Source organism: Peromyscus leucopus, chromosome 2, assembly GCF_004664715.2.
Source record: "Peromyscus leucopus breed LL Stock chromosome 2, UCI_PerLeu_2.1, whole genome shotgun sequence".
NCBI lineage: Eukaryota > Metazoa > Chordata > Mammalia > Rodentia > Cricetidae > Peromyscus > Peromyscus leucopus.
The window spans coordinates 130505470-130532811 of NC_051064.1; the positions used below are offsets into that span (position 1 = coordinate 130505470).

The 27342-nt window shown below is 43.0% G+C and overlaps 2 protein-coding genes across 2 annotated transcripts in view; both read right to left on the reverse strand.

The window, feature by feature from the left end:
• Tmem39b (transmembrane protein 39B) overlaps positions 1-17658 on the reverse strand; it is a 43626-nt gene extending 25968 nt beyond the window's left edge. Inside the window, exon 1 of the mRNA XM_028887671.2 lies at positions 17236-17658. The gene's annotated coding sequence lies outside the window, so the exon portion shown is untranslated. The remainder of the gene's footprint in view (positions 1-17235) is intronic.
• Positions 17659-20856: 3198 nt separating this feature from the next.
• Positions 20857-27342, reverse strand: part of Khdrbs1 (KH RNA binding domain containing, signal transduction associated 1) — a 27601-nt gene continuing 21115 nt past the window's right edge. The window contains exons 6-9 of the mRNA XM_028887673.2: positions 26517-26718; positions 26006-26073; positions 24582-24640; positions 20857-22186 (exon numbers count right to left, since the gene is read on the reverse strand). Coding sequence (XP_028743506.1) covers positions 22089-22186; positions 24582-24640; positions 26006-26073; positions 26517-26718 — 427 coding nt within the window. The 3' untranslated portion in view covers positions 20857-22088. The remainder of the gene's footprint in view (positions 22187-24581; positions 24641-26005; positions 26074-26516; positions 26719-27342) is intronic.

A 27342-nucleotide genomic window follows, 5' to 3' on the forward strand; every position in this document is an offset into this window, starting at 1 on the left:
TGCTCTCTCGTCTTATTGTATTTTGGTCAACCTCAGTCAAAACCTTGGAGTCACTTCCCTTTTCCTCCAAAAGTCTACGTCGTCTTTGACCTAGTCTTGCTAACCCGAACTAAGCTCTAAGCATCTTACATTTCTTCCACTGTTCATTTCATGGCCACCACCTTAGTTTAAAGCCTGCGCCTGCCATTTTCAAGCCTTGAAATTACATTATTGGGTATCGATAATAACCACCTATTAGGTTTTGGGTTTTTTTCAACATTTTAAAATCTGGCGTGCAAGGACTGTGCGCAGTAGTGGAGGTCGGAGGACAACCTGTAGGAATCGAGTCTCTTTTTCTACCATGTAGGTACCCCGAGATCAACTTGGTGGTAAGAACCTATGCTTGCTGAGCCATCTCAATAGCCCTTTGCTTTTGGTTTTTGAGACCGGGTCTCTGGAAGCCTAGGCTGGCCTTGAATTTGATATGGATGGGAGGATGACCTTGAATTTCTGATCCTCCTCCTCCAGAGTGTCGGAATTATTGCTCACACCATAACAGGCTTATGCAGAGCTCGAAATCAAACCTAATGCAGGCACAATTTATTTCGTAGGTGTTGAAGATTATCTGAGATAATCCATGTAGTACCTGTTTTAATCAGTGTGAGCTATCATTATGTTTGGCAAACACTTAACAGAGGAAGGAAGTCTATAAAGGAGCTACTACTACTGTTCCTGTGATTTCTTCCCTTGCAATCTATGGGGGTGGGGGGTGATGGGGATTGAAACTAGGATCTCAGGTGTGCTAGGCAAGTGTTCTCCCACTGAGCTACATTCCCAGCCTCATAAGCAATCTTAATCATTATCTTGTGACTTCATTGCTTATCACAGTGCTTGGCACATATTAATCAAACGAATTAGAAGGTATTAATAAATTTCTACAGCTTAAATTGTGGGGGCAGGCAAACAAAGTTAGTAAATTCTGTAGTATGTTGGAAGGGAGTTTTGGAAGAAAGGAAAAGGAAGAAAGAAAAAGTGTTGGGTGCAAGTTTCAATACGATGGGCAAAGCAGGCTTCAGTAAAATGGTAAAGTGTCGGGGAAGGGGGAAGATTCTAGACAGGGTGCAAGGGCACTCGGTCTGTTATGTTTAAGAAGTAACAAGGGGGCTTGAGCGATGGCTCAGCGGTTAGGAACACTGGCTGCTCTTCCAGAGGACCTGGAGTTGCAGGGGGACAAGGAGGGGGATGAAGAGATGGCTCAGTGGGTAGCAGTGCATATTGCTTTTTACAGAACACCAATAACTCCAGCATCCCAGTGTATACTTGTCAACTTGACACCAGCCAGGGACATCTCTAATGAGGGAATGAATGATAATTGCATCCACCAGATTGGCTCATACTTAAGTATGTGGGACATTTTCTTGATCAATGGTTGATGTGGGAGGGTCCAGCCCACTATGGAATGTATAAGCAAGCAAGCTGATCAAGCCATGGGGAACAAACCAGTAATTATTCCTCCATGGCCTCTGTTTCAGTTCCTGTCACCAGGTTCCTGCCCTGACTTATTTAATGGACAACTGTAAGCTCAAATAAACTCTGCTCACCACACTACTTTTGCTCATGGTGTTTATCATATCATGGCAATAGAACCCTAACTAGGCCAGGAAATCCTTTCTCAGGTCTGAGGGTATCAGCACTCACGTGCATAAACACACACACACACACACACACACACACACACACACACACACACACCTTAGTCACACATAATCACAAAATCAAACTTTAATAAGAAAGGAGCCAGAGAGATCACTGGGTAGCACAACTTGCTGTTCAAGAGGACCGAGACTCAATTCTCAGCACTTACATGGCAGCTCACAACTGTCTGTACTCCAGTTCTAGAGGCTCTGATGCTGTCCTCTGATCTCTGTGAGCATAAGGCATGCACTGAAGCCAGACTGTATCTGGGAATGTGGGTGAGACACCTGGCAACATTTTTAGTTACTGCTATATCCTGAGGGCACAGAGATGACAATTTGCTGCTCCTTAATGAGGAAGCAGAATAATTTATTATTGAACTATACCAAGTTCAGAGGTAGGCAGAGGAATAGTATGAAAACTTCACAAGAGGGGTCAGATTGGGCATCTGAGAGATTAATAGGTTTGCTATAGCTCAGGGGTTTTGTTCAATGGTCCAGTGCCTGTTTGTTGTACAAAAGGCCCTGAGATTAATCTTTAGTACTACCGTTTTGTTTTAAAGTGTGCTTGTACCATATAGGGATGAAACAATCACTTGAACTTGGTCACTGCCTGTGGAGTTGGTAGGGAAAAGTCTATGAATCTGTAATGTAGAAGACGATAGACCTTGCAGAAGTGAATTCTCAGGAACTATTTACTGAATTTATTTGGCATACATACAACTCAGTGTAGGAGAGCAAGGGAAACTCAGTTCCAACCCACTTCGTATGAATTTGCCTTCTCCACACCCATTCCTTCTCCCAGTAAGAAAACCGATTCTCCTTGGGGAATTAGTCTTCCACACTCTGTCCCTTTGTGGTTGAGTCAATTTTCTTGCAGTTCCAGTGGGCAATGAGTGGCAAATCAAAGCATTCCAACATCCCTGCTACTCCAGGAAAGTGACTGGTTTGAGCTGAGGGAAGGTGGAGTTAGTGACCTAAGTCAAGTAAAATAAGATGTTTTCATAGTATATATGTTAGAACTATCAAGAAAGAAACTTGAGACACCCCTCTTTGTGATCACTGATCAAAGTGAAGGCTTTGAAGAAATGTCATCTGCAGCCATCCCAGCTCCTAATTGATTTGGTCTACTGTAAAGAAAATTTAGATCTGGCCGGGGCGGTGGTGGCGCACACCTTTGATCCCAGCACTCAGGAGGCAGAGGCAGAACTATGTGAGTTCGAGGCCAGCCTGGGCTACAGAGTGAGTTCCAGGAAAGGTGCAAAGCTACACAGAAAAACCCTGTCTCGGAAAAAAAAAAGAAAAAGAAAAAAGAAAATTTAGATCTGATTTTCAACACAAGAACGTTCTGGGGGTTTCTCATGTTCATGTTCTAATCTCTTGGACCATTTTCATTCTATGTATACATTAGCCCTCATACTTCAAGGCTATGTTCTTGTCAACCTCTTCACAATTCATATTTGTTACAGAGATAATAAAGCAAGCCACTGAGAAGCCCACACCCTTTGTGTGTGTGTGTGGGGGGGGGCCCTGGAGGGCCTGCCTGGAACTGCTATGTAGACTAGGCTGACCTCCAACCTCAGAAATCCACCTGCCCCTGCTGAGATTAAAATATGTGCCACCAAACACTGAGATAAAACAAAGTCCTTGGTTTTTTGTTGTTGTTTTCTTTTTCCCCAGACAGGGTTTCTCTGTGTTACAGTCCTGGCTGTCCTGGAACTCACTTTGTAGATCTCAATGAGTTCCAGGCTGGCCTTGAACTCATTGAGATCCACCTTCCTCTGCCTCCCAAGTGCTGGGATTAAAGGCGTGCTCCACCACTGCCCTGAACCTCTTATTGTTTTGATGCCTGTACTCTGAAGTGGGAAGGTGGAACAGCACAGAGATTAGGCTTTGTCCCAGAAGTCTCCATTCGGCTTGAGAACAATTGTGATTTCTTTTATCAACTTGACACATAGTTTGGAATAACTGGGGAACAGTCTTAATGAGGCATTTTCTAGATCAGGTTGGCCTGTAGTGATTATATTAATTATGCTAACTAAAGTGGGAGGACTCATCTCCTGGGTTTGGGGCCCTGGACTGAAGAGAGTGAACATTCATGCTCTCTGCTCTTGGCTGTAGCTATGATCAGCTGCTTTAGCTTCCTGATGCCTTGACTTCCCAATGGTCTGCAATCTGAACTGTGAGATAAAACAAACCCGTTCCCTCCCAAATTGCTTGTCAGGATATTTTATTATAGCAATGGAAAACAAAAGTAAGATAGTAATTGAAGCTAGAAAGACTAAGGCATAAGATGCTACAAGGAATTTTAGTTTGAGTCCATGTCTTCCAACCTGTCTAATTGGAAAACCAGGATTAATCCTAGTCACTCTTGTGAGTCTTTATTAGAAATGGGATGGTTGTCATCAAGCAGATTTTCATCCCTTAGCTTGGTCCCTCTATATTAACTCCCTTCAGAACGGCCTGAATGTCAGTCTCGTATCCAACCTTACGTCCCCGCCATGAACATCCCACCAGAGGGAGCCACATACAAAGAAACAGTTCATGAAGCAGGAGGGAAGAAAAACAGGAGCTCAGACCTAAGTGCTGTTTTGCTTCCTTCTCAGACACTGCTGAGAAGGGGCTGGGGAATACTGCACGTTAGTGTGACAACCAGGAAGATATATAAGGTGTAAAAGCTATGTGTGTGTGTGGGGGGGGGGGTTGGGGAGGGGAAATAGATTGTATCTTAGACCCAACACCATGAACTCTGCTTCTAAATTACTAGGCACAATCCTGTGCCACCCAAACAGTCTAGCTAGAACTGAGAGCCTTAGAGAAAGGAGCTCGGGACAGATATGGTGGTGCACATCTTTGATCCCAGCACTTGAGATGCAAAAGCAGGCAGATCTCTGAGGGCTACATAGGGAGACTGTGTCTCAAAATAATACAGATTATTATTAGTAAGTAAAGAGCTGGAGCCAGAGCCAGGATTCAAAGCCAGCCTGAAGTAACCCTGTCTCAATACACACACACCGAGGTTACTATGTGAAGGGAAGAGGAGAGAAAAAAGGTCATTGTGTGGGAGCAGCATCCATGAGGCATTAGGATTCCAGCCTCTATGGGGGACAGGTGTGTCAGTGTGTGCCTGCAATTGCAGCCCTCTGGAGGCGGAGTTTGAAGCCAGATTGGACCACAGAGAGAGACCTCGGCCTCCCTTCCCCACCAACAAATGAAAAAGCAGCTATGGGGCCTAGCTTCTCCACTAATAATTTCCTGGCAAAACACACCATTAGACTTAGAAGACTTCTTGTACTTTATTTTCAACTTACCTCCACTAAGACATACAGTGATCTCCCACCCCCAGAAATGTCAAAACAGAGGCCAGGAAAATTCAACTTACCAAAGATCAAACAGCATCCAAGACCAGAGAGGGGCCTGGAAGCAATGGAACTACTAAAGGACTCAAGAAAGGAAAGCACACAGGCAGAGCAAGAGCCTCTGCAGCCTAATCCTGCCTCCATACTCCCACCCCAGTCCCCTGAGAGTCCATCGCCCTGGCAACAGCTAGAGAAAGGCCCTTCTAAAATATTTATGGCTCAGAGCATCCAGAGGCTTGGGGAAAGCTGATGTCATCCTTCTCAGCTTGCAGGTGACTGACAAGCATGGCAGCTGGGTGGGTGGGCCAAACATCCTAAGTCAGAGCTCTCAAAAGAAAGAGCCCCAGGGATCTAAGTGGTAATGGGCGAAAGGTGGAAGCTGCCAGACAGGGCTTTTAAGAACAAGCCTGGAAGAAAGGAAGACAGACACTTCAATGCCGAGCAGTATTCTGCATAGACCCAGTACTGGGCATTTAAAATACGTACATTTCTTTCTCAGGTTCCATTAAGCAGGGAGGAATTACTTATGGAATGAACAGGCCTTGCAAAAGACACAAGTGATGAGCTGAAGTTTGAATCTAGATGTTTGACTTCAATTTTAAACTTTCCTATAAAATTCTGTGACTCCCAAGTGGCTATCTTGTACCTTGAGATTGTGGATGACCTGCCAATATCTCAAGAGAAAACTTTAGGACCAGACGTTTGCCCAGTACAGCTGGGGTGATGGGGGGCGCATTGGCTCTCCCAAGCTGACAGAAGCTATACAGTAGAACCAGTCACCAATCATCACGTGACCAAACCTTTATTGAACTCCTCATGCAGGGGCAGATACTTGAGAAATGTGATACAGGTGAAGCAGCCACAGCCCCATCCTTCAAGAACTTTTTGGACAAGTACTGACAACAAAGATGAAAACAGGCTCAGAATTTGAATTAACTTGCCCGAAGTTGATTTGACTTGACTTTCCTTAGCATGTTACAGAGGAGCTCACCATCTCTCCTCGGAGTCCTCTGGAAATAGTGTAAGGGCTCCCAGGCTGAACGTTCCAAGAGAGGTGTGGCAGGGTAGGGGCAAGGTAGTAGTAGGATGTTCTAGCACATTCTATGGAAGCTAAGGGGAAACAAGAGGTTGACAATGGCCCCGGAGCGGAGTGTGTGCTGACCTGGAGAGCCACCCCAGGGATGTAGTCCCTTCCCCCACTTTCCCTTCTCCAGACAGCGTTTCTCCGTGTAGTCCTGGATTATTCTGGAACTTGCTCTGCAGACAAGGCCCACCTAGAACTCAGGGATCTGCCTGCCTCTACCTCCTGAGTTTGGGAATTAAGGGTGTGTGCACCATGTCCAGCTCCCTCTCATTTCTTCAAAAGCCAATTAGAGATGTCTTTTGTTTGTTTTGGGGGGTGATGGAAAACGAGCCCAGGTCTTCCATATGTGCTAATGAAATGTTCAACCACTGAGTTAAAGCCTCAACCCCTCCTACTAAAATGTTCTGAGTAGGTGGAACTGTTAGCAATGAGTCTCCTAAGATCTTGGCTGGCTTTCTGTGGGTAAATCAGATCAAGAGATAGGGTGATACAGAATTGTTGATCTCCTCTCTTGGGTTTCTATGTTTCAGCAAAAGCCCCAGGCCAGCCTCTATACAGCAGGTAGCTCCTGGTATTCAGGGTCCTCTGACAGCTGCAAAGACACAAAGTGGAAAATTAAGAAACTGGAGGCTGACGAGGGCTTCTCAGCCTTCATCTGGTCTGGCTTCGCCCCTTAAAAACCTTCCATTTCCACAGCTCTACCCCACTTGTTGCATTCAGCAGACAGGTTCCTAGGTACAGACAGGCAAAAGACAAAAAGCACACATCCCTGTGAGCTATTTAAAAAAAAAAAAAAATTATTTATTTATTATGTATACAGTGTTCTGGCTGCATGTATGCCTGCAGGCCAGAAGAGGGCACCAGATCTCACTACAGATGGTTGTGAGCCACCATGTGGTTGCTGAGAATTAGAACTCAGGACCTCTGGAAGAATAGCCAGTGCTCTTAACTGTTGAGCCATCTCTCCAGCCCCGCTGTGAGCTCTTTTTAAGATTTATCTATTTAATTATGAATGAGTGTTTCGTCTGCACATACATTTGCACATCAGAAGAGGGTGTCGGATTCCATGGGACTACAGTTATAGATGGTTCTGAGTCACCATGTGGGTACTGGGAACTGAACTCAGGATTGCTGGAAGAGCAGCCAGTGCTTAGCTGGTGAGGCATGCCCCCAGCCAGTTAGGTAATGTCTTAAACCCTCTGATCCTTGAATATAACTGAGCAGAGTGGTCTGAGGGAAAATAAACTAAAACCACTGAAACCTTAACTTTGCTTTTAGTTTTGCTTTTTTTTTGTTTTGTTTTTGTTTTTTTTTTTTGTTTTTTCCGAGACAGGGTTTCTCTGTATAGCTTTGGCAACTGTCCTGGATCTTGCTCTGTAGACCAGGCTGGCCTCGAACTCACAGAGATCCACCTGGCTACTGGGATTAAAAGTGTGCACCACCACCACCACCTGCACCACCACCACCACCTGGCCACTTTCGGGTTTTATTTATTTGTTTGTTTGTTTGAGACAGTTTCACTTTTGTTGTTGTTGTTTTTGGTTTTGCACCTTTCCTGGAACTCCCTCTGTAGTCCAGGCTGGCCTCGAACTAACAGAGATCCACCTGCCTCTGCCTCCTGAGTGCTGGGATTAAAGGCATGCGCCACCCCCCCCACCTCCCCACACCCGGCAAGACAGTCTCACTTTATAGGCCCAACTGGGACCTCACTCCACTATGCAGGTTTTATTTATTTATTTATTTATTTACTTACTTACTTATTTGAGAAAGTGTCTCACTATATAGCCCTAACTGGGACCTCACTATGTATTACAGGTTTGGTCTTGAAATCAGAGATATGTCTGTTTCTACCTCCATAGTGCTGAGATTTAAGGCATGTTCCATCACACTCCAGCATTTACAGCTTTCTAAATAGGAAAATGTTTTGGTTTTCCCAGACATGAAAATGTTTGAGTTTTAAAAACTCTTGGAAGAAAAGGAGAAAGTTTGATTTTAGGTCCAAGGGTCCATCTTATCTGACCTTATAAAGGAGTTCATCCCTGGCTCTCAAACCCAGGGTCATCCAGAAGACACATCTTATCCCTAGACACCGGGACCTAACGTGATGAAAAAGCCCTCAGATTTTTGGAAAGATTTTTGAAAACGTGTATGTATGAGGGTGAGCGTGCTCCCGAGTGCAGGTGCTTTTGGAGGGCAGAGGCACTGAATCCCCCAGAATTAGTTATAGGTGGTTGTGAGCTGGTGGGCACAAGTGCTGGAAACCAAAGCTGGATCTACCTCTCCAGCCCAGCTTTTTTTTGGGGGGGGGTGGGGTGGGGGAAGAGAGACAGGTTTTCTCTGTGTAGCCTTGGCTGCACTACTCCGTAGATCAGGCTGGCCTTGAACTCGGAGTCCCACTTGCCTCTGCTGCCCAAGTCCTGTGATTTTGCACCATCAGCGCCTGGCTCCTGCCTCTTCTAAATGACACTGCTTCCCACACCTACCGTTTTTCCAGCCCATAATCTATCTCCTCCCTCTCCCTCTTTGTCTCATTACACTGTATCCCCGATGAAATCAAACGCAGAGATCCTCCTGACTTAAAGCAAGGCCTGCTCTACCTTCCATGTCTGGCTTCAGCCCAAAAACCTTAATGTACACCTTTTCTCCCATTTCTGGCCAGTTACTAAATCATGTTCTAAGAGCTTTTGTATCCACCTAGTTCTCTACATTTTCACTTAAATTTTTTTTTTTTTAAATGTATATGTGTATTTCTGTGCCAGGGTGCAAGCAGGCCACAGGAGGGCACCAAATCCCCTGAAGCTGAAGCTACAGGTAGCTGTGAGCTACTAATCTGGATGCTGGGAACCAAACTGGGTCCTCTGAAAAAAACAGCAAGCAGTCTGAAACCTCTTAACCACCCAGCCATCTTTCCAGCTCTAGCTTTCATTTTCAATCATATCACTCTAGTACAGGCTGGGTGACGCTGGGCACTGGGGAACCAATCTCAGGACCTGGCGCATGGACCAGACAAATGTCCCACCTTGCATTAAGATACACTCTCTTGCTGAGACCTGACTCACTGAGGAGAGGCGAGCCTGGCTGGGCACCAAGTCCCAGGGATCTGCCCATGTCAGTTTCCCTGGCATTGGGATCATACATGCACACTATCACATGGGTAAATGGATCACTCTTTTCTAGTGCCCCCTGCCCTTTTTAAAAAATAGGTTATATGCTTGTACATACCTTTAATTCCAGCAACCAGGAGGCAGACAGAAGGATAGGAGTTCAAAACCAGCCTGGTCTATATAGCTAATCTCAGGCCAGCCGGGGATACATAGCCCACATAAAGTAGGAGAGGACCAACTCCACAGAGCTGTCCTCTGACCTCCACACACGTGGAGGTACGGCTGCCTAAAAACACAGTATTGGATACTACATCTACAGTACTGAGTTACATCCCTGCCCCTCTGCAGACCTCACTTACTTTTGGTCTGGACTAACAAGGCTCCCAAACAGGTTTCCACGTATGAACAAGTTTTAAAATCAGAAACATGATTGGGTGTGGCTCTGTAGAAGGGTTTGCATAGTATGCACAAGCCCGAAGAAGAGTGTGGACAGCACATTCATATAAAGTCTGGATCCCCACCCGACCTGTCTTAGTCTTACCTTCTGCTTAGCTCAGTGTTCCATAGCCTTTCCCCAACCCATCTCCCAAGCCCCAAGGCTCAGCCAAGTATTCTTTTTTTTTTTTGTTTTTGTTTTTCGAGACAGGGTTTCTCTGTGTAGCTTTGCGCCTTTCCTGGAACTCACTCTGTAGTCCAGGCTGGCCTCGAACTCACAGAGATCCACCTGCCTCTGCCCCCTGAGTGCTGGGATTAAAGGTGTGCGCCACAACCAACGCACAGCTCCAAGTATTCTTTTAGGTGGAAATTGTCCTTTTCTTAAGAAAATCCAGGTAGGATATACTTTCAATGGACTGGTTTTCCTTTTAGAACTTAGCAGAATATAAATTATTGCTATTTGAGTAATATAGACACATTAAAGAAAAGGAACTCCCCAGAGTGAAGAGTTCTAAGAAAGGACATGCCACAATTGAAATTATGCAGTTAATTAGTTTTCTGTGTAGTGTTCACATGTCAAAATGGTCTGTAAGATCCATGAAGTGAGGGACTTAGGTTTATTACTGATCACTCAATCTCCCATGACTACCATATAGTAGGTGCTCTAATTTGTAAGTCAATATGTATAAAAAGAATTAAAAGGACCATTTGTACCAATTTCTAGAAAGAAGTTTATTAATAATCCTATTAGGGCCAGGCAGTGATTGTGCAGGCCTTTAATCAGAGCACTCAGGAGGGAGAGACAGGAGGATCTCTATGGGTTTCAGGTCCGCCTGGTCTACAAAGTGAGTTCCAGGACAGTCACAGCTATACAGAGAAACCTTGTCTCAAAAAACAGACAATAAGCCGGGCGGTGGTGGCACACGCCTTTAACCCCAGCACTTGGGAAGTAGAGGCAGGCGGATCTCTGTGAGTTCGAGGCCAACCTGGGCTACCAAGTGAGTTCCAGGAAAGGCGCAAAGCTACACAGAGAAACCCCTGTCTCGAAAAACCAAAAACAGACAATAAAAGAATATTATCAGGGACTAGCGATGTGGCTGTTGGCAGAATACTTACATAACATATACAAAGCCTTAGTTTCAATTGCATGAAACTATGGCTTGGTGGCATATATCTATAATCTTAGCACTGAGAGGTGGGGGCAAGAGGATCAAAAGCTTAGTGTCGGCCGGGCGGCGGCGGTGGCGCACGCCTTTGATCCCAGCACTCGGGAGGCAGAGGCAGGTGGATCTCTGTGAGTTCGAGGCCAGCCTGGTCTCCAAAGGAATTTCCAGGAAAGGTGCAAAGCTACACAGAGAAACTGTCTCGAAACACCAAAAAAAAAAAAAAAAAAAAAGTTTAGTGTTGTCCTTACTACAATGAGTTCAAGGCCAGCTTATGCTTCACAAGACTGTTTAATAAAAATAAAACCAAAAAAGGTCCTATCAAAGTACAGGGTATTTTTCCTCTATTTTCCTCTCTCTCAGTGCTAGAATGGAACCCAGGGCCTTACACATCCTACCCAGTACCACTGAGCTATCTATACTCTTAGCCCCCATTTCTTTCTCAAAGTCAAGTGTGTTGTCTCCCACACTCCAACTTCAAAGAGCTGGGAGATGGGACATGCTCAACTTCCATCTAAACTGCTGGAGTCTGAAGATCCTAGAGAACTTGCCCTACATCTGACTCCAAACCTGTCTGTTTCAAGTCTCACATAACTGCGGTACAGTGGGCACACCCTAGTTGACAAGCCAAACCCCAAAGGCTGATAAAGGGGCAGGCAATACAGAAATCTTAGTACAGTACTAAATTTCAGTCACACCCCAGTTTCTGTCTTATGCTCCATCTACTGACTCATCTTGTTTGATAGCCTGTGCCTCACTGTCCAGAAACATCTAGAAGGATCTGACTCTTCAGAAGAGCCACATCTCACCCAGGGCCTTCTTGAAACAGGAAGTTCCTTAAATCTAGGTGGAGGCAGGGCCGGCCTGTGTAACATCTGAGAACTCTACCTGTCCACATCCTGCTTGGGGTGCCTTCACTACCGCACTGGCTGGGAATGGTAAGGGTAAGATGCTACACCTATGGTCAAGAAATGCCAAACAGAGGACTGGAGAGATGGCTCAGTGGTTAAGAGCACTGGCTGCTTTTCCAGAGGACCAGGGTTTGATTCCCAGCATCTACATGGCGGCTCACAACCATCTATAAATTTGTCCTGCCAATCCCAGGATATTCAAGACCCTTTTCTGACCTCCAGACACGAGACTGCCAAACTTGGTGCACAGGCCTACATGCATGTAAAACACAAATACACAGAAAATAAACCTATTTTTTTAAAAAAAGGCTGGGCATGGTGGCATGTGTCTTTAACTCCAGCACTTGGGAGGCAGAGGCAGGTGATTTCTGTAAGTTTAAGGCCAGTCTGTGATACACAGAGAGACCCTATCACAAAAGCACAAACAAAAACCAGAAAGAGGGCTGGAGAGATGGCTCAGAGGTTAAGAGCACCGACTGTTCTTCCAGAGGTCCTGAGTTCAATTCCCAGCACCCATATGGTGGCTCACAACCATCTGTAATGAGATCTGGTACCCTCTTCTGTGTACATAATAAATAAATAAATTAAAAAAAAAAAACAGGAAGAATAACAGAAAAAGGAAGGGCAAGAAGCTAAGGCTATGGAATTTTTCAGAGGAAATTTGTTTAAAACAAGGTCTCATTCTGCATCCTAGGCTGAACTTAAACTATGTTTGGTATCTACCTCGAGTGCTAGGATCACAGGCATGTACCACCATGCCTGGGTATTTATTTATGGAGTCCATGTACAGTATACATTCTTCCTACCTATGAAATTCAAGTCGCTGCCAGACCCAAGTCTCTAGACAGGGTCTTGCTATATAGTAAATGCTGGCCTTTTATCTCTTGCTTCTGTCTGCTGAGGTGCTAGGGATTTGCACTGTAAGACAACACACAAAGCCTTTCTCCTGTAGGAGAGATGCAGTTAGCACAGTACCAGATGAGAATACTTGACCCTAAATATTAAAACAAGAAAGACATCAGCCTAGGGTATGGAAAATGGTTAATTGCCTCAACTGATCCAGGGTGCGGTGATCACCACCATAAAACTTTGTTGCTCAAGGGCCTAGAAAGACAGGCCTTTCTCTAGGCCTGGAAACAAAAGAATGGGTAATCAGGCAGTGTAGTGCGCTGCCTCCCCTCCCCCAACAGCTGCTGCCTCACACAGCTGTTTCCAGCCAGTCTGTGAGATGCTATTAAATATTCATCAGACGTGTGCTAGCTTTAAACATGCAATGACTATTAATCTGGCATGCAAGAGTACTTGTGAGTCTACAGAGGCTGCAAATTTGTAAGAATTCCAATCTTTTAAATTTAGGATCCTAGAAGCAAAGTGAGAAGTGTGAATTGTAAACCCCATGGCTGGGAGCACCTTCCATGAACTGATTGATCTTGTGGCTATTCAAACTACAAGAGTTCAGCAGGCACAGTTCCGTGGGAGTCTAAGACCTGGGTTTGGATTTGAGCTCTTCAATGCTGCCATCCTCTACCCACCACACACTCGAAGAGTGCTCGCCTAGCATGCAGTGTGGCTTGCTAGACACCAGCAGTAATCCTAGCCTCACATGGTCAATTGTGCGGACTAAATGGGACGTTGGCATGATCCTCGAAGCAATGCTCAGAATGGAGAACTTAAAATGGAGGCAGAGGCCGGGCCTAGTGGCACATGACTTTGATCTCAACACTGAGGAGGCATGGGCAGGTGGATCTGTGAGGCCAGCCTGGTCTACATAATGAATTCCAGGACAGTCAGGGCTACACAGTGAGACCCTGTCTCAAAAACCCAAAATAATAACAAAACAACAATAATAATGAGGCAGAAAACTCTTCTACTCAGGAGTTAGCTGAACAAAGCTTTGAGTTTCTATTAGATGAGACTCAAGAATTCCAGTGCCAGATATAGTAGCACATACCTGTCAGCACTTGGGAGACAAAGGCAGGCAAATCTCTATGAGTGAGGCCAGCCTAGTCTACTTAGTGAGTTCTAGGTCAATGTTAAATAGTAAAACCCCAGCTCAAAAAAATAAAGATGGTCATCCCAACCTCCAGTCCTTAAAGAGTTCTATTTTTAGACAGGTGAGGATGTAGCTAAGCTCAGTTCGTAGAGTACCTGCCTAGCATTAATGAGGCCCTGAGTTCAAGAACCAGCACCAAATACCTAGCTAGCACCTGGGAGGTCGAAGTAGGAGAAGCAGAAGGTCAAGGTTAGCCTGGGATACATGAGAATAAGTTTGGTTTCCCATTCACAAGTAGTAAAAAGCAGAGCACTAGGAGACCATAAACATGGCCAAATGCAAACATCCCATCCTCACACAGCACAAATATCTGGTGAGAGAGAAATGGTTCTCCTTCCTGTAATACACGAACCAAAATGACTTCAGGCAAGAGGAACGCAAGATGTGGGGAGAGGATCCATCCCTTTTACTCTCCAGCAAAGACGTGGTAGCATTTTAAAGCTTCTCCTTTCCCCTTCCTTGCTAGCACAATTGTCAAACACAGGTGTGGCTCTAAAACTCAGTCCTAAGACCTTAAACATTTTCTTCATTTCAACTTTTCAAAATGAGCCTTAACCTACTCTTGTATTTACAGCTAGTATTCATTATCACCATCACAATTTATGTGGTGCTAAGGATCAATGGCTTCATGTACACCAGTAATCATGAGAAGCAAGCATCTATCAGTAAAATGGGGACTTGGACAGTAACTCAACTAGAGTTAAAACTAAAGACTTGCTTTGAAAATGGTAGAACTTAAAATCTGCCCTAACAAGGTATTGTTTTCTGTCTTAACATGGCAAATACTTAGTCATCCTTTAATGAACTTAGGTTCCCCCTCCCTCTGGCACTCCTGAGGCCTCTCAGCAGCTCCAGGTTTCCTAGTACTCTGTGTAGCAGCAGAATACCATAACTATATAGGCCTTACCCTCTCCAGTCAGATGAGTTTCTTGAAGGCAGGGATGATAAAAAAGATGAAGACCTGTGATTCAGCACAGCAAGTACAGAGGCACACATGCTTCAGCAAACATCTGTGATAATGTCCTGGCAGAGGAAGTCTCCATTCCAAAGGAACGATGATGGGTTCTCCAAAATAGCTTTATGTAGTGTATACTCAAGAATGATCACTCTGAAATCATCCTGCCTGAAAACCTCACCTGAGCTACATAACAGCTGTGTGACTCTGGCCATGCTGCTGCTATTTCTCTGGGGTTGAAGTTTCATTATGTATAGAAAGTTATGGAGCCAGTGAAATAGCTCAGTGGGTACAGGTACAAGTTTGGTGACCTGAGTGCAATCCCACAACCCCATGTGAAGGTGCAGGGACGAACCAACTCTACCAGCTGTCCTAAGGCCTCCATACACAGGTCTTCACACACCTAAGTTATTTTTAAAAGATTTATTTATTATGTATATAATATTAGGCCTGCATGTGTCCCTGCAGGCCAGAAGAAGCACACCAGATCTCCTTACCCGTGGTAGTAAGCCACATGTGGGTGCTATTAAACTCAGGGTTGTGAGCCACATGTGGGTGCTATTGAACTCAGAACCTCTGGAAGGAGTCAGTACTCTTAATCTCTGAGCCATCTCTCCAGCCCCACACCTAAGTTATGAATGAGATGTATCTGCTGTGCTGGAAAGACCAGCACGAACAGTGGTAACACAGGCCTCACTACAGGAATGTTACAGTTGTTTCTTTGAGGCTCCCCCACCACTCCACACACAGGGTTTTCCTGTGGAGCTCTGGCTGTCCTGGAACTCACTCTGTAGCTCAGGCTGGCCTCCACCTGCCTCTGCCTTCCGAGTGCTGACATTAGGCATGTGCCACCACTGCTTGGCTCTTTGCAGGTTTCTTTTTTTGGCTCTGTCCTGGCCCTGGTTCTGTCGACCAGGCTGGCCTCAAACTCTTAGAGATCCTCCTGCCTGCCTCTGCCTTCCCAGCTTCTTAGCAGTTTTTTTTTAGATATACATCTTTAATATACAGCCTCTGAGAGGATAATAAGTATGGTACAGAAGCAGGTATTCTAGAGAATGGATTCTTGATATGTAGCAGTGCTGGTATGCTGCACTTTCAACTTGCTATAGAAGCAGTATAATTACCTGACCTCTCCCACTATTGCTTGTAAAAAAACAAAGTACACAGTAGGCATTTAAATTTGAGCTCTCCACAGGGCATGCCGTTAATCCCAGCACTTCAGAGGCAGAGAAAGTGGATCTCTAAATTCGGGACCAGCCGGGTCAACACAATGAGTTCCAGGACAAGCCAGGGCTACAGAGAAACTATCTCGGAAAAAAACGACTCTAGAACTTCTAGAGAGCTACTACAATACAAGTTATCCTTCTCCCTTAGCCACACCTACTCTGCCTTTCTCACTTTCCTCTCTTTCAACTTAAAAAAAAAAAAATCACACTTAATTACTTATGTGTATGTACACATGCCATGTGTACACAAGGAGGTCAGAGGACATCTTGCACGAGTTTGTTCTCTCCTTCTACCATGTGGTTCCTGGGGATTAAAGTCATCAGGTTTGGCTGCATCCAACCAGTGAGCCATCTAGACATTTACCTTCCCTTAATATAAAGTTAGGCTGGCCTAGAATTTGTGATCCTTCTGACTCAGTCTCCTAAGTGTGTGTGCCATCATGTCCAGCTCTAACTCCTACTGGTGGTACTGGGAGTCACACCTAGGGCACTTGACTGCTGACTATATCCCAGTTCATGTAAAGTGTGGGTGAGCACATGAAGTACATACTATCAATGGTCTGGGGAGTCTTCTGGGCCTAACAGCCATTGCCATCATACTCAGAAGCAGCTGTAAACACTTCTGAGCACCCTCATCTCAGACCTATTGACAGTCATCCAGAAAAGGAGAGGTGAGAGGTAAGCAGATGCTCATCTGTGACCTCAGCCACGCCTTCCTGTGCCTCCCTGTCAGCTATATGTAACTCTATCCCAGCTATTCCAATTTAGAGTATGGAAGGATTAAAAAAAAAAAAAAAAAGAATTTTATGCAGCTGTGGGGAAGCTATTATCCATACTGGGTTCAGACTTTTTGGTAATAAGGATGGTTTGGGGTCAGCCACCCACAATACTGTGACTCTTCACACATATGCTGGAAATGAATTGTTTTGCAAGTTAGGCTTTGGCGGAATCAGTACTGTCACTAGTGCCCTATCTGGGTAGACATCTATTCCCATCTGCTCAGGAAAAGTTCATGGAACACAAGTGAAGGAGCGAGCGTATTACCACTGTATGCACCCTAATTCAGAAGTGTTCTTCGGACAAAGCCTTGTGTAACATCTAGTACCATGTCTATCTCCCACCAAATCCATTTGCTTGGCTCAGATACATTCTCCATTTCTATAGGAAAGAAAGCCGTTGCTCTTTTTGAATCAGAAAACGGACTGACTTGGCTTTATTTTAGCAACCACAATGGCCCAGCAGTTACTGGTACAGCCCCAAATTTTTTCTTACCTGGAGCAGTGGGTAACAATTGAGGGACAGAGTACAAAACTGAAGAAACTCACTCTTTGGGTAATTGCTGCACCCCTAGACAAGGAAAGGTGTGTTCTTAGTATGACTTGTCATTGCCAAAAGTCCCTGTAAGCTCCATACAAATCATGTGTGTAAACAGTAAAAGGGCACGTTGGAGTTTAGCCTTTAATCCTCTAGAGATCTACTACAACACAAGGCAGCTAGAACAGCTTCCTTACTTTAGCAGAATGTAGTGTATAGGACTTTAGAATCACCAACCTAGCATTTAATAACTCTATTATGTAGAAACCCTCAGTAACACTAAAATAACCCAACCAGCTAATATTAACCAACTACTACTTTAGTACCTATTGTCAAAGGAAATAGACACACACACAGACATATATTACTTTTTTTTTTTTTTTTTGAGACAGGGTTTCTCTGTGCTGGGATTAAAGATTAAAGGCCTGGCCCATACACTACTTTTTTTGTTTTGTTTTGTTGAGACATGGTTTCTGTGTGCAGCCCTGCCTGTTCTGAAACTCACTCTGTAGACAAGGCTGGCCTTGAACTCAAGATCTGCCTGCCTCTGCCTCCCAAGTTCAGGGATACCACCACTTCCTGGCTTATATTACAATTATTATTTTTTTTGTTTTTTTTTTTTTTTGTTTTTTTTTTTGGTTTTTCGAGACAGGGTTTCTCTGTGTAGCTTTGCGCCTTTTCCTGGAACTCACTCTGTAGTCCAGGCTGGCCTCGAACTCACAGAGATCCGCCTGGCTCTCCCTCCCTAGTGCTGGGATTAAAGGCGTGCGCCACCACCGCCCGGCTTATTACAATTATTTTTAAAGATTTTAATGTGTATGAGTGTTTTACCTACGTACATGTATGTGTACCATGTGCATTCCTGGTGCCTGTGGAGGTCAGAAGACTACCCTAGAGTGTAAAGTCTTAAAACTTTTAAAAGTTTATACATGTTTTGGCTGAATGTATGTATGCACTGCTTGTGTTTCTGGCGCCCATGGTGGTCAAGAGAAACTCAGATCCCTTGGAAGTGAAGTTTTAGATGGCTGTGAACTACCATGGGATGCTGGGAATCAGAACCAGACCAGGTATTTCTGAGCCACCTCTCTAGCCCTTCAATATTTAAATCAGGAATTCCTCATCTGAATTTCCTGGCCAGTCACATGACAAACTTCAAACTTACAACATCTTCAGGGTGCCCAGAGCAACATTCCGTACTTGTCGCCTCCAGATCTCATAAACTACTGGCACTGAGGTAGGGTGTGGAAGAAACAGCTCCAATAAAGCCACACTTCATCTCAGGGATACACACATACCTTTGGTTTGCCTAGCTAGAATCTTTCTTCTCAATACCACTCTAACGAAGTATTCAGAAGCAAAGGGAAAAATGATGGTAGCCAGCATCTCAATGACTTCTAGCAACAGGAAGGCTAAAAGCTCTCAACTCTGCCAATCAGAGTTCAAGCAGAATGAAAAGGATTCTAAGAAAAAGAACACTTGCCGGACGGTGGTGGTGGTGGTGGTGGTGGTGGTGGTGGTGGTGGTGGTGGTGGTGGTGGTGTTGTTGGACGCCTTTAATCCCAGCACTAGGGAGGCAGAGCCAGGCGGATCTCTGTGAGTTCGAGGCCAGCCTGGGCTACCAAGTGAGTTACAGGAAAGGTGCAAAGCTACACAGAGAAACCCTGTTTCAAAAAAAAAAAAAAAAAAACACTAAAATTTATTATGTGTAACACTGAACTGAATGGGTTGGCATGAATTTTAGATTTTACAAGTGGAGCTGATTAACACAGGGACTTAATTAGCTATACAAATGCTGGGGATGGTGGTGCATGCCTTTAATCACTGTACTCAGATGGCTCTGTAGACCAGAGATCCGCATGCCTCTGCCTCACAAGTGCTGGGATTAAAGGTGTGTGTCACCACCACCCGCACACTGGCTGGTCTTGCCTATTACACATATTCCATGTTCTGTAAACAGACATAGGAGTGTGATTATGATAAAGTGAGTTTAGGAATGCCTGGCCTGTTAACCACCTCCTGGCATTAGCACTTTGCCATGACACATCTACCATCCTCAATGAAAACCACCTTAACATACCTGGCATGGGTCTTCGATACCCATTCTATTCCAGGAAAAGCCTCAGGACATTTTCAGCCACCTGAAAATTGAGAAATCAGGGATGAGTGTTTAGAAGAAGCTTTAAAGACATACAAAATAAAAGAGAGAGATCCTGCATGCAATTTACACATTACAGGAAAGAAACATGCAACTTTTCAGAAAATTCAAACAACATTGCACTGTGAACATCAATATGGTGTCTTGGGGGCTCATCCTTATACATTTTAAAACAGCTGAGCAGAAAGCTTTACTCTGGGGTGCAGCAGGTCTTCTTATCTACAGTCATTGAAATTTTACAATGTGTCATTTAAGATGTCAGACTTTGTGCCCAAGTTACATTACAGTTCACTTGTGATGGGCAGGATTATTAAGAGTTATGGAGAATTTATGCGGCAGCATATGGTCTTTCTTTTTACAGCTATTTTTATTAAACAATTTTTGCAAAGTTTTAACATTAAAATTAACAACTAAAGAATTGTTTATGCAAGTTGCTGTCACAGTTTATATAAAAGAGAAATATGTGCTATTAAAATCAGACATTTAGGTTACCTTTGGTTTTTTGCGATGCATGTTAGCTTTACACATCCTGATTCTCTTGCGATAATTTTCCTTTAAAAAGGGGGGTATAGAGTGATCTCTTTTCATCAAAACAAGACATAATGCCCTGAAAGCTGACTTCAAACCATGGTTGAAAATTCAGTTATTTACACTTTATCACAATCTATAAATACATTTTTTTGTTGGTGTGTTTTAAAAAGAAAAAACAAAAATGCCCATCATGCACTGCTACAGGCAGCTTGGCACTTCACACAAGAGGATTTTTCACCCCCGAGCAGTTTATGCGGCTCTTAGGGAAAGAATGAGGTCCCTGGAAATGAAGAGTGAAAACAGGGCCAACCAATTCCATTTTCTTACACAGTCTTGTGGGATGGAATTCAGGACCAGCCTACCATGCCAGCTCCTGCCCCAAGCCAGCTGACCTGTTATAACAGCATCTCTAAGATTGGAAGGGAAACCCTCAAGGGCATCCAGGTTTTTGCTGAATTGTGGTATCTGAACACAAGTAAAATCAATGTCTGAGCCCAGAGATTTGGTGTCATTCTTTAAGGCCACCTAAGGGTTCTTTCTACAAAAGGTGCAAGCTAGGGTGGCTGGCACTTTAAGTACCTATACCTTCACATGAAAACCAATCTGTTTTAGTCAGTTGGGTTTTTCTCTCTAAAAATTAAATTTTTGATAGGATTGGATAAAACTGCTTTCAACAACTTCCAGGGGGTGAAAAAGCTTTGGTTCTTTTTAAACTAAAACTTAACAACTCATAAACTTTTTTTTGGTAAACTTAAAATAAAATCCCCACCACCACTTTTAAGAATGTCTCCAACTTTTAACAAGCCCATTAACTTTAGAGTTAATTTAAGTTTATGTGAAAGAGAAAATTATTTTATTGTCCACCCCCAAAAATGACAATTCATCACATTTACTTTGATTAAAAAAGGACTAAACTTTATTGACAAACTGCTGCAGACATTTTGACATAAGTTTAAGCTACCTATTTAGGCAGACTTACACATGTAGCATTTAATCTTCCGAGAACAAAATGGGAGGACGGTACAAATCCATTAGGACTTTAACTTATGTACAAAGTGGATTTTGATTCCTTTTTCATTCAGCTGCAGTGTCCCTTTTTATATCATGCTAGTGTTGAGACATACTTGACTACCTTGGGAACAGCTCAAAATTGACAATGGTCAATTCAATGAACATCATCAGCTTTTGGCCCCAGTGTCCAAGTGAGTTTTTCATGGAGTGCAGAAGCTCAGATGGACAAAATACTCTTGACATTTTAAATACTGAAAATTTGATTATTGGTACTATTGATGAAAAGATTGTGGCTAAAAAGTACACCATCAAATTCCATTTAGGTGGCCAACTCCTCTCCCCCATCAACCTTATCCAAACCCTACCCACCCCCCACTAAGTATCTCTCAACACTGTATGTCTGGGGCTAGATTTCAAAACCCACATAATGAAAAAGTCAGTTTTACAAACCTAATTTTGTTGTTGTTTTAAGTCAATTAACGTTAAAAATTGCATCAACTATTTAATTCATTAGGATCTTTCATATTAAAATTTAACCTTAAGATTCAACCGCCATGTGCTTTTAAAGGAAATGTTTTTAGAGACATCTGAGCTCACTTTTACATGGTGGCACCTACTGCCGTTAACATTGTGATTTTACATCTTAAGCAGCCCTGAATTTTGAAATGTAGCCTAGTTTGGGATTCTGCAACTATGACTTTACGGGGTGCCTCAAATCAAAACTAAGAAAAAGTTAACAAGCCTTTACTTCAGAACCTTTAAGCAAGCAATGCCACTTTTGAAACTAACATGTTTGTGTTTTTTTTTTACTCAACTTCTTTTTTTATTATAAAAGGTACACTGTTTATATTTAAACAACAAAGAAAAAAAGCATCTACACACTTAAAAAATTAATTCAATATCCTAAATCTATTTTTAACTCATTTTAAAATACTACATACAGAAGCCAGAATGCAGAGTTAAGAATGGAGGAAGGTGGGGAAAAGAAAGGGACCACGAAGAAAAACACTTAGACAATTACTTGTCTGTTGTGGGTAAAGCAACAGGAATCCTGGGATACAAGAAATCAGTAACAACTTTGCTCATAACTGATATTTTCCCCTCCTGTTTGTTTTTAATAACGTCCATATGGGTGCTCTCTGTAGGATCCCTTCACTGGCCTAGCTGGGGGGGCCTTCAGTGATGGCCTGGTCCCATTCCAGTCATCTTGTCCTGTGGAAAAAGCAGAAACACCTTATAAACCACAGGCCAATGGTTTTTCAGCATAACCAGGGTAGGTCAACATCAGACATGTATCACCAACAATATTGTTTTTCTTCCAGTATCTTGATACATTCCTGGTGTTCTTTGCTCGCTTCTACTTGGCCCTCCTTGATCATCATGGGTAATCTCCCATCATTTTGAGTAGAAGACAAAGGGAACAATTCAGAAAATGCTAGCCTTTACTGTACAGTTCTCCTGAGCAGCAACATTCTCCATAAGCTACATGAATGGTACCCAGTTCCAAAACCTGGATAAATGCAACACACTGCTTGAGGCAGTGAAGGAGTCATTAATCTCAGGGAGTCTGCAATGGTCATTCCAGTTCCCAAAGCCATTTGGCACTCGTCCTCAGTTAAGATGGCAAAACATCTGCAAGGCCAATTAAACGAGGACCTCCACCACAACATGGTACTCACACACTAGGAGATAAAGTATAAAGAAATACTACATTATAAAACTGTAGAGAATTTCTTAGTTCTTTTCTCAGGCCACCAGCCCTGACAAGCAGTAACATTCTCAAAATGTTTTTCTTTGTGACTTCTACAAATGACCTCATATTTATCCTTACCTTTGCCATACCAATTCATGACTACATGGAAATACTAGGTACCATTACCAAAGGTCTTACTTTTCTGTATGGATCAAAAATTACCTAGAATTCTACCTTTGCTCCTAGTACAATATACAAGGCCCATCCACTTTGCAAGATGCTTCTGGGTACCAACAAAAAAGTGTGTTTCTAATTCTCTTTAGAAAGGAATCTATCAAAAAATACTGATCATGACAACAGCATACCAGGAACACACGAATAATAGTCTGCTTCTTGTTTTTAGAGATACAGTCTTATTATGTATCTCATCTTAGGATAGACTTGAAGTCAGTATGCAGCTTAACCTGGTTTCAAACTTACAATTCTACTGCCTTAGTCTCAAATACCTAGGATATAGTTTGCATCCCTTTTTTTTGGAACCAGGATCTCATGTACCTCATGTTACTCTCAAGTTTGGTATATAATGGACGATGACCTTGAGTTTCTGATGTTCCTGCCTCTATTTCCCATCTGCTACAATTACAGGCATGAGCCACCATGCTGGGTTTTAGCCTCTTTAGTTCAATCTTTTCCAACAAAATAGAAATGCAGTTTTGCCAAACACATATGGAAACTCTTGTATTGCCTCATTGATAGAGGGAAATACTGAGCTACAATCACCCCACCTTCTAAATAGTACACACAAGTGGAGTGCCGCAATGTTACTATGGCAACAGTGCAGTACTATTTAGTTAAAACTTGTAAAAATTGGTTTTTGGGGGGATCAGGATCTGATTGGCTATGCCGTATCATGCCAATGGGTTAAGCTTAGTGTCTTATGGGAAGACCCACTAGATTCCTTTTTCTAACTCTCTGTGGAGTATCTTAAGATGAACTGTTAGCAGCTAAGCCCCTTTGCAGGGAATTCCTCAGGGATGCAGAAGACCTCTGTTTATAAAGACTGCTCTCACTGCACACAAATATCCTCAAGAGACCCATTAACACAAAGTCATTATTAGCTCTTAAGGACACAATTAAGCAATGTGTTTTCAACCAAACCTCAGGGAAGGCAGTCTGGGTTTTGCTACCTTCCCAGCCGGAACTGCTTTAATGGAATCAGTACCTGAGTTGACTAGGGATGAAGCTCAGATGATAGAGGACTTGTCTAGCATACAAGTCCATCACTAGCTACCACATAAAACCAGATGTGGTAGCACATGCTGTAATCCCAGTAGAGAAATTAGAAAATCAAGGTCATTATCAGCCATATAATTCAGAGCAGACTGAGGTAGGTGAGATAAAATGAATAAAAATAAAAACTTTTAAAAAATAAAAATTTTTAAAGAGTAAGAAATTTGACTTGATATGTCTCCCAAGTAGGAAGGAGCTTGGTGCTACTACTGATGTGATTTAGCTCCACCCCTGAAGCCTCTGATTTGATTCTAACAGGTACTATTTTTGCCTTCTAATCTGCTGTGATGAGCTGCTTTTAGCTGGCGTTTTCTTCTGCACTACTATTATTTTCAGTAAGTTTTTTTTTTCTTTTTTAAATGAGGGAGGGGTAGACAGTAGAGCTAAACAAGTAAGTTCCTCTCTCTCAACATGGCCAAGGCACCAGCAGCAAAAGGTCCAAAACCAGTGAAGCTAGATCTGAGCCCAAGACATACAACACCATTAAATCGAAGAGCCAAACTTCCAGAGCAGAGCTTCTACTGCTCCTTAGATGTGACTGCCTGACTCCCAAGAATCCATCAACCAGTATTTTTCCAGAAACTTACTTATACATTTTACCCCACCGCAGAAATAAAAACATACCATAAGCTTCATAAGAATCTTGAACCTCCCCATGTCCATAGTCATAATATTCTGACTCCCTGGAAAGCCAAAAACAGAACATTAAAAGGCTTTAGTTTTAGCATTCTTTCAATATTCCAGGAGAGATGTTCTATCCCATCCCTAACCACCCTAATAGTTACAAACAAAACATGTATAAACCATGTATTTACCAAAAAGTCTAAGTATAGCAAAAAAAACACACACAAAAAAAACAACAAAAAACCCCAGATATCATACAATTTAATATAGAAAACCACAATCTAAATCAGATTCTTACAATGTTAATTATCATGTACGTATTCATATAGCTCACTGGAAGAGAACAGAAAAGGCCTGTTTTGTCCCTATCATAGATATCTGAGATAGGCAAGATACATATATATACACATACTCAAAGCTATGTTTAAGAGAAATTAAAAACAAAACCCCTAGGTTAAGTTTCTAGCTTGTTCTTAAAATTAAAGGCATCTCCAATGTGGGTGGGGTGAGTTGATTTGTCTGTAATGAGACAAAGCCTCCAGTATCCCAGGCTGTCCTTGAACTCATGATTCCGTGCTGAGATCAAACTCAGGACTTCATGCACACTAGGCAGGCATTGTACCAACTGAGTGTGGTATTTCTTTTTCTTTTCTTTTCTTTTATTTTACAATACCATTCAGTTCTACATATCTGCCACGGGTTCCCCTATTCTCCCCCCATTCCCACCTCCTCCAGGGCAAATCCTCCCCCAAGGACTGCGATCAACCTGGTAGACTCAGTCCAGGCAGGTCCAGTCCCTTCCTCCCAGACTGAGCCAAGTGTCCCTGCATAAGCTCCAGGTTTCAAACAGCCAACTCATGCAATGAGCACAGGACTTGGTCCCACTGCCTAGTTGCCTCCCAAACTGATCAAGCCAATCAACTGTCTCACCTATTCAGAGGGCCTGATCCAGCTGGGGGCCCCTCAGCCTTTGGTTCATAGTTCATGTGCTTCCATTCATTTGGCTATTTTGTTTTCAATAATTGAGTAAAACCGAAATTTATTATAAGCCACAGTCGTCCTACGGACCTCCATGCTATATATATATATAGCCTCCATGGTTCTATGGGTTGTGGTCTCATTGTTCTTTATTTTATATGGTATTTCTTAATAAAAGAATTATTTAATGGTATTTTTCTCTTTGTTTCTATGTAGTCATTAGCTCAGGAATTTCTCATCAATTAGCCTCAAATCCTAAATTATTACATAAAATTCAGTTATCCAAATTTGCAGGCCCATATGCCTGTAAGTCATCAAAAGCAGAGAAGATACCTTCAAAATGGTAAGTCAGATTACTCCATAGGTTGGGGTTTGCCCAAATCTTTAGTTTCCCCAACTCCAGCCATCTAGAACAATATACAGGACACTACTATTGCCTGACTCACCCTTGGCTCTGGCTGTAATAACCTTCATATCCTTCATAACTCTGTTCTGCATATGTATCATCATATCCCTGGAACAAATAAATTAGGTCAGAATTGAATGTAATAGAGAAGATAATACAATCAATTGGGGGTCAGGTTGGGGGGACCAGGGGCTTTCTGAATGAACAGGCCATGAACATTTTCTCAAAATATTAATATCCGCTGTAGAAGAGTGAAGACAAAACAAAAATAAAATATAATGATTCAGTATTGTCAATAACAATCTCTTAGTAAAATTCTGTATGTCAAACCACAACTTACTTCTTCTCATTTAACTTACACAGAGATGGTAATAATGCCTAAAATAGAAGAAAAATCATCTCATAGTACAAAATTCAACTGAACAGGAGTGTAGATTTCAAATCTTAAAAGTAGTGTTTTTTACCTACACACAGGGATAAGACTCTTTGTCACTACTTTCCCTGACAACCTAGGAATGGAGGAAATGATGCATTGTTCAAAACATTCTTACATAGTCTTCGTATGTTTCTGGTGCAGGTGGTGGAGGTAAAGGTATTCTCTGGATGCCTGCTGTCCGAGCTCTTGGTGTTGGAGCACCCCTCACAGTGGGTGGGGGTGGCACGCCTCGAGTCACAGTGGCACCTCTGGTAATTGAGCCTCTCACTGGAGTTCCACGAACCAAAGCCCCTCGAGGTGGTCCAACACCACGACCTCTACAAAAACAAAATTTACATAAATCTCAGCTTTTAATAATCAAGCCATATTCATGCTCAGAGTTGTTCATAAATTCTGGAGCTAGAAATATTTTATACCTTTCAACCACTTGCTCACTTATTTGAGGCAAGGTCTCCTGGAGCTACTCTGGCTAATGTAGAACTCATACAAATCCACCTAGCAATGCCTTTACTAGGGTATGCACCACACCTAGTTAATTTAAATTTCTTAAAGGGAGGCTCTGTGGCTACACTTGGTAGATATAGGTCAGAGCCTATGTCTCTTGCTTGCCTGGGTCCGCCTCCCCGCCCCCCTTTTTAATTTTTCGAGACAGGGTTTCTCTGTGTAACAGTCCTGCTGTCCTGGAACTCACTTTGTAGATCAGGCTGGTCTCAAACTCACAGATCTATGCCTGCCTCTGCCTCCCAAGTGCTAGAATTAAAGGTGTGCATCACCACTGCCTGCCTGCCCTTTCTTTTTACTTTTTTTTTTTTTAATTGAGATGGGGGATCATATAACCCAGTATGGTCTTGAACTCACTATGTAGTTGAGGATGACTTTGCACTTCTAGCTTTTACTTGCCAGGTACTGGAATTAAAACTGTGTGTCACCATATCCTGTTT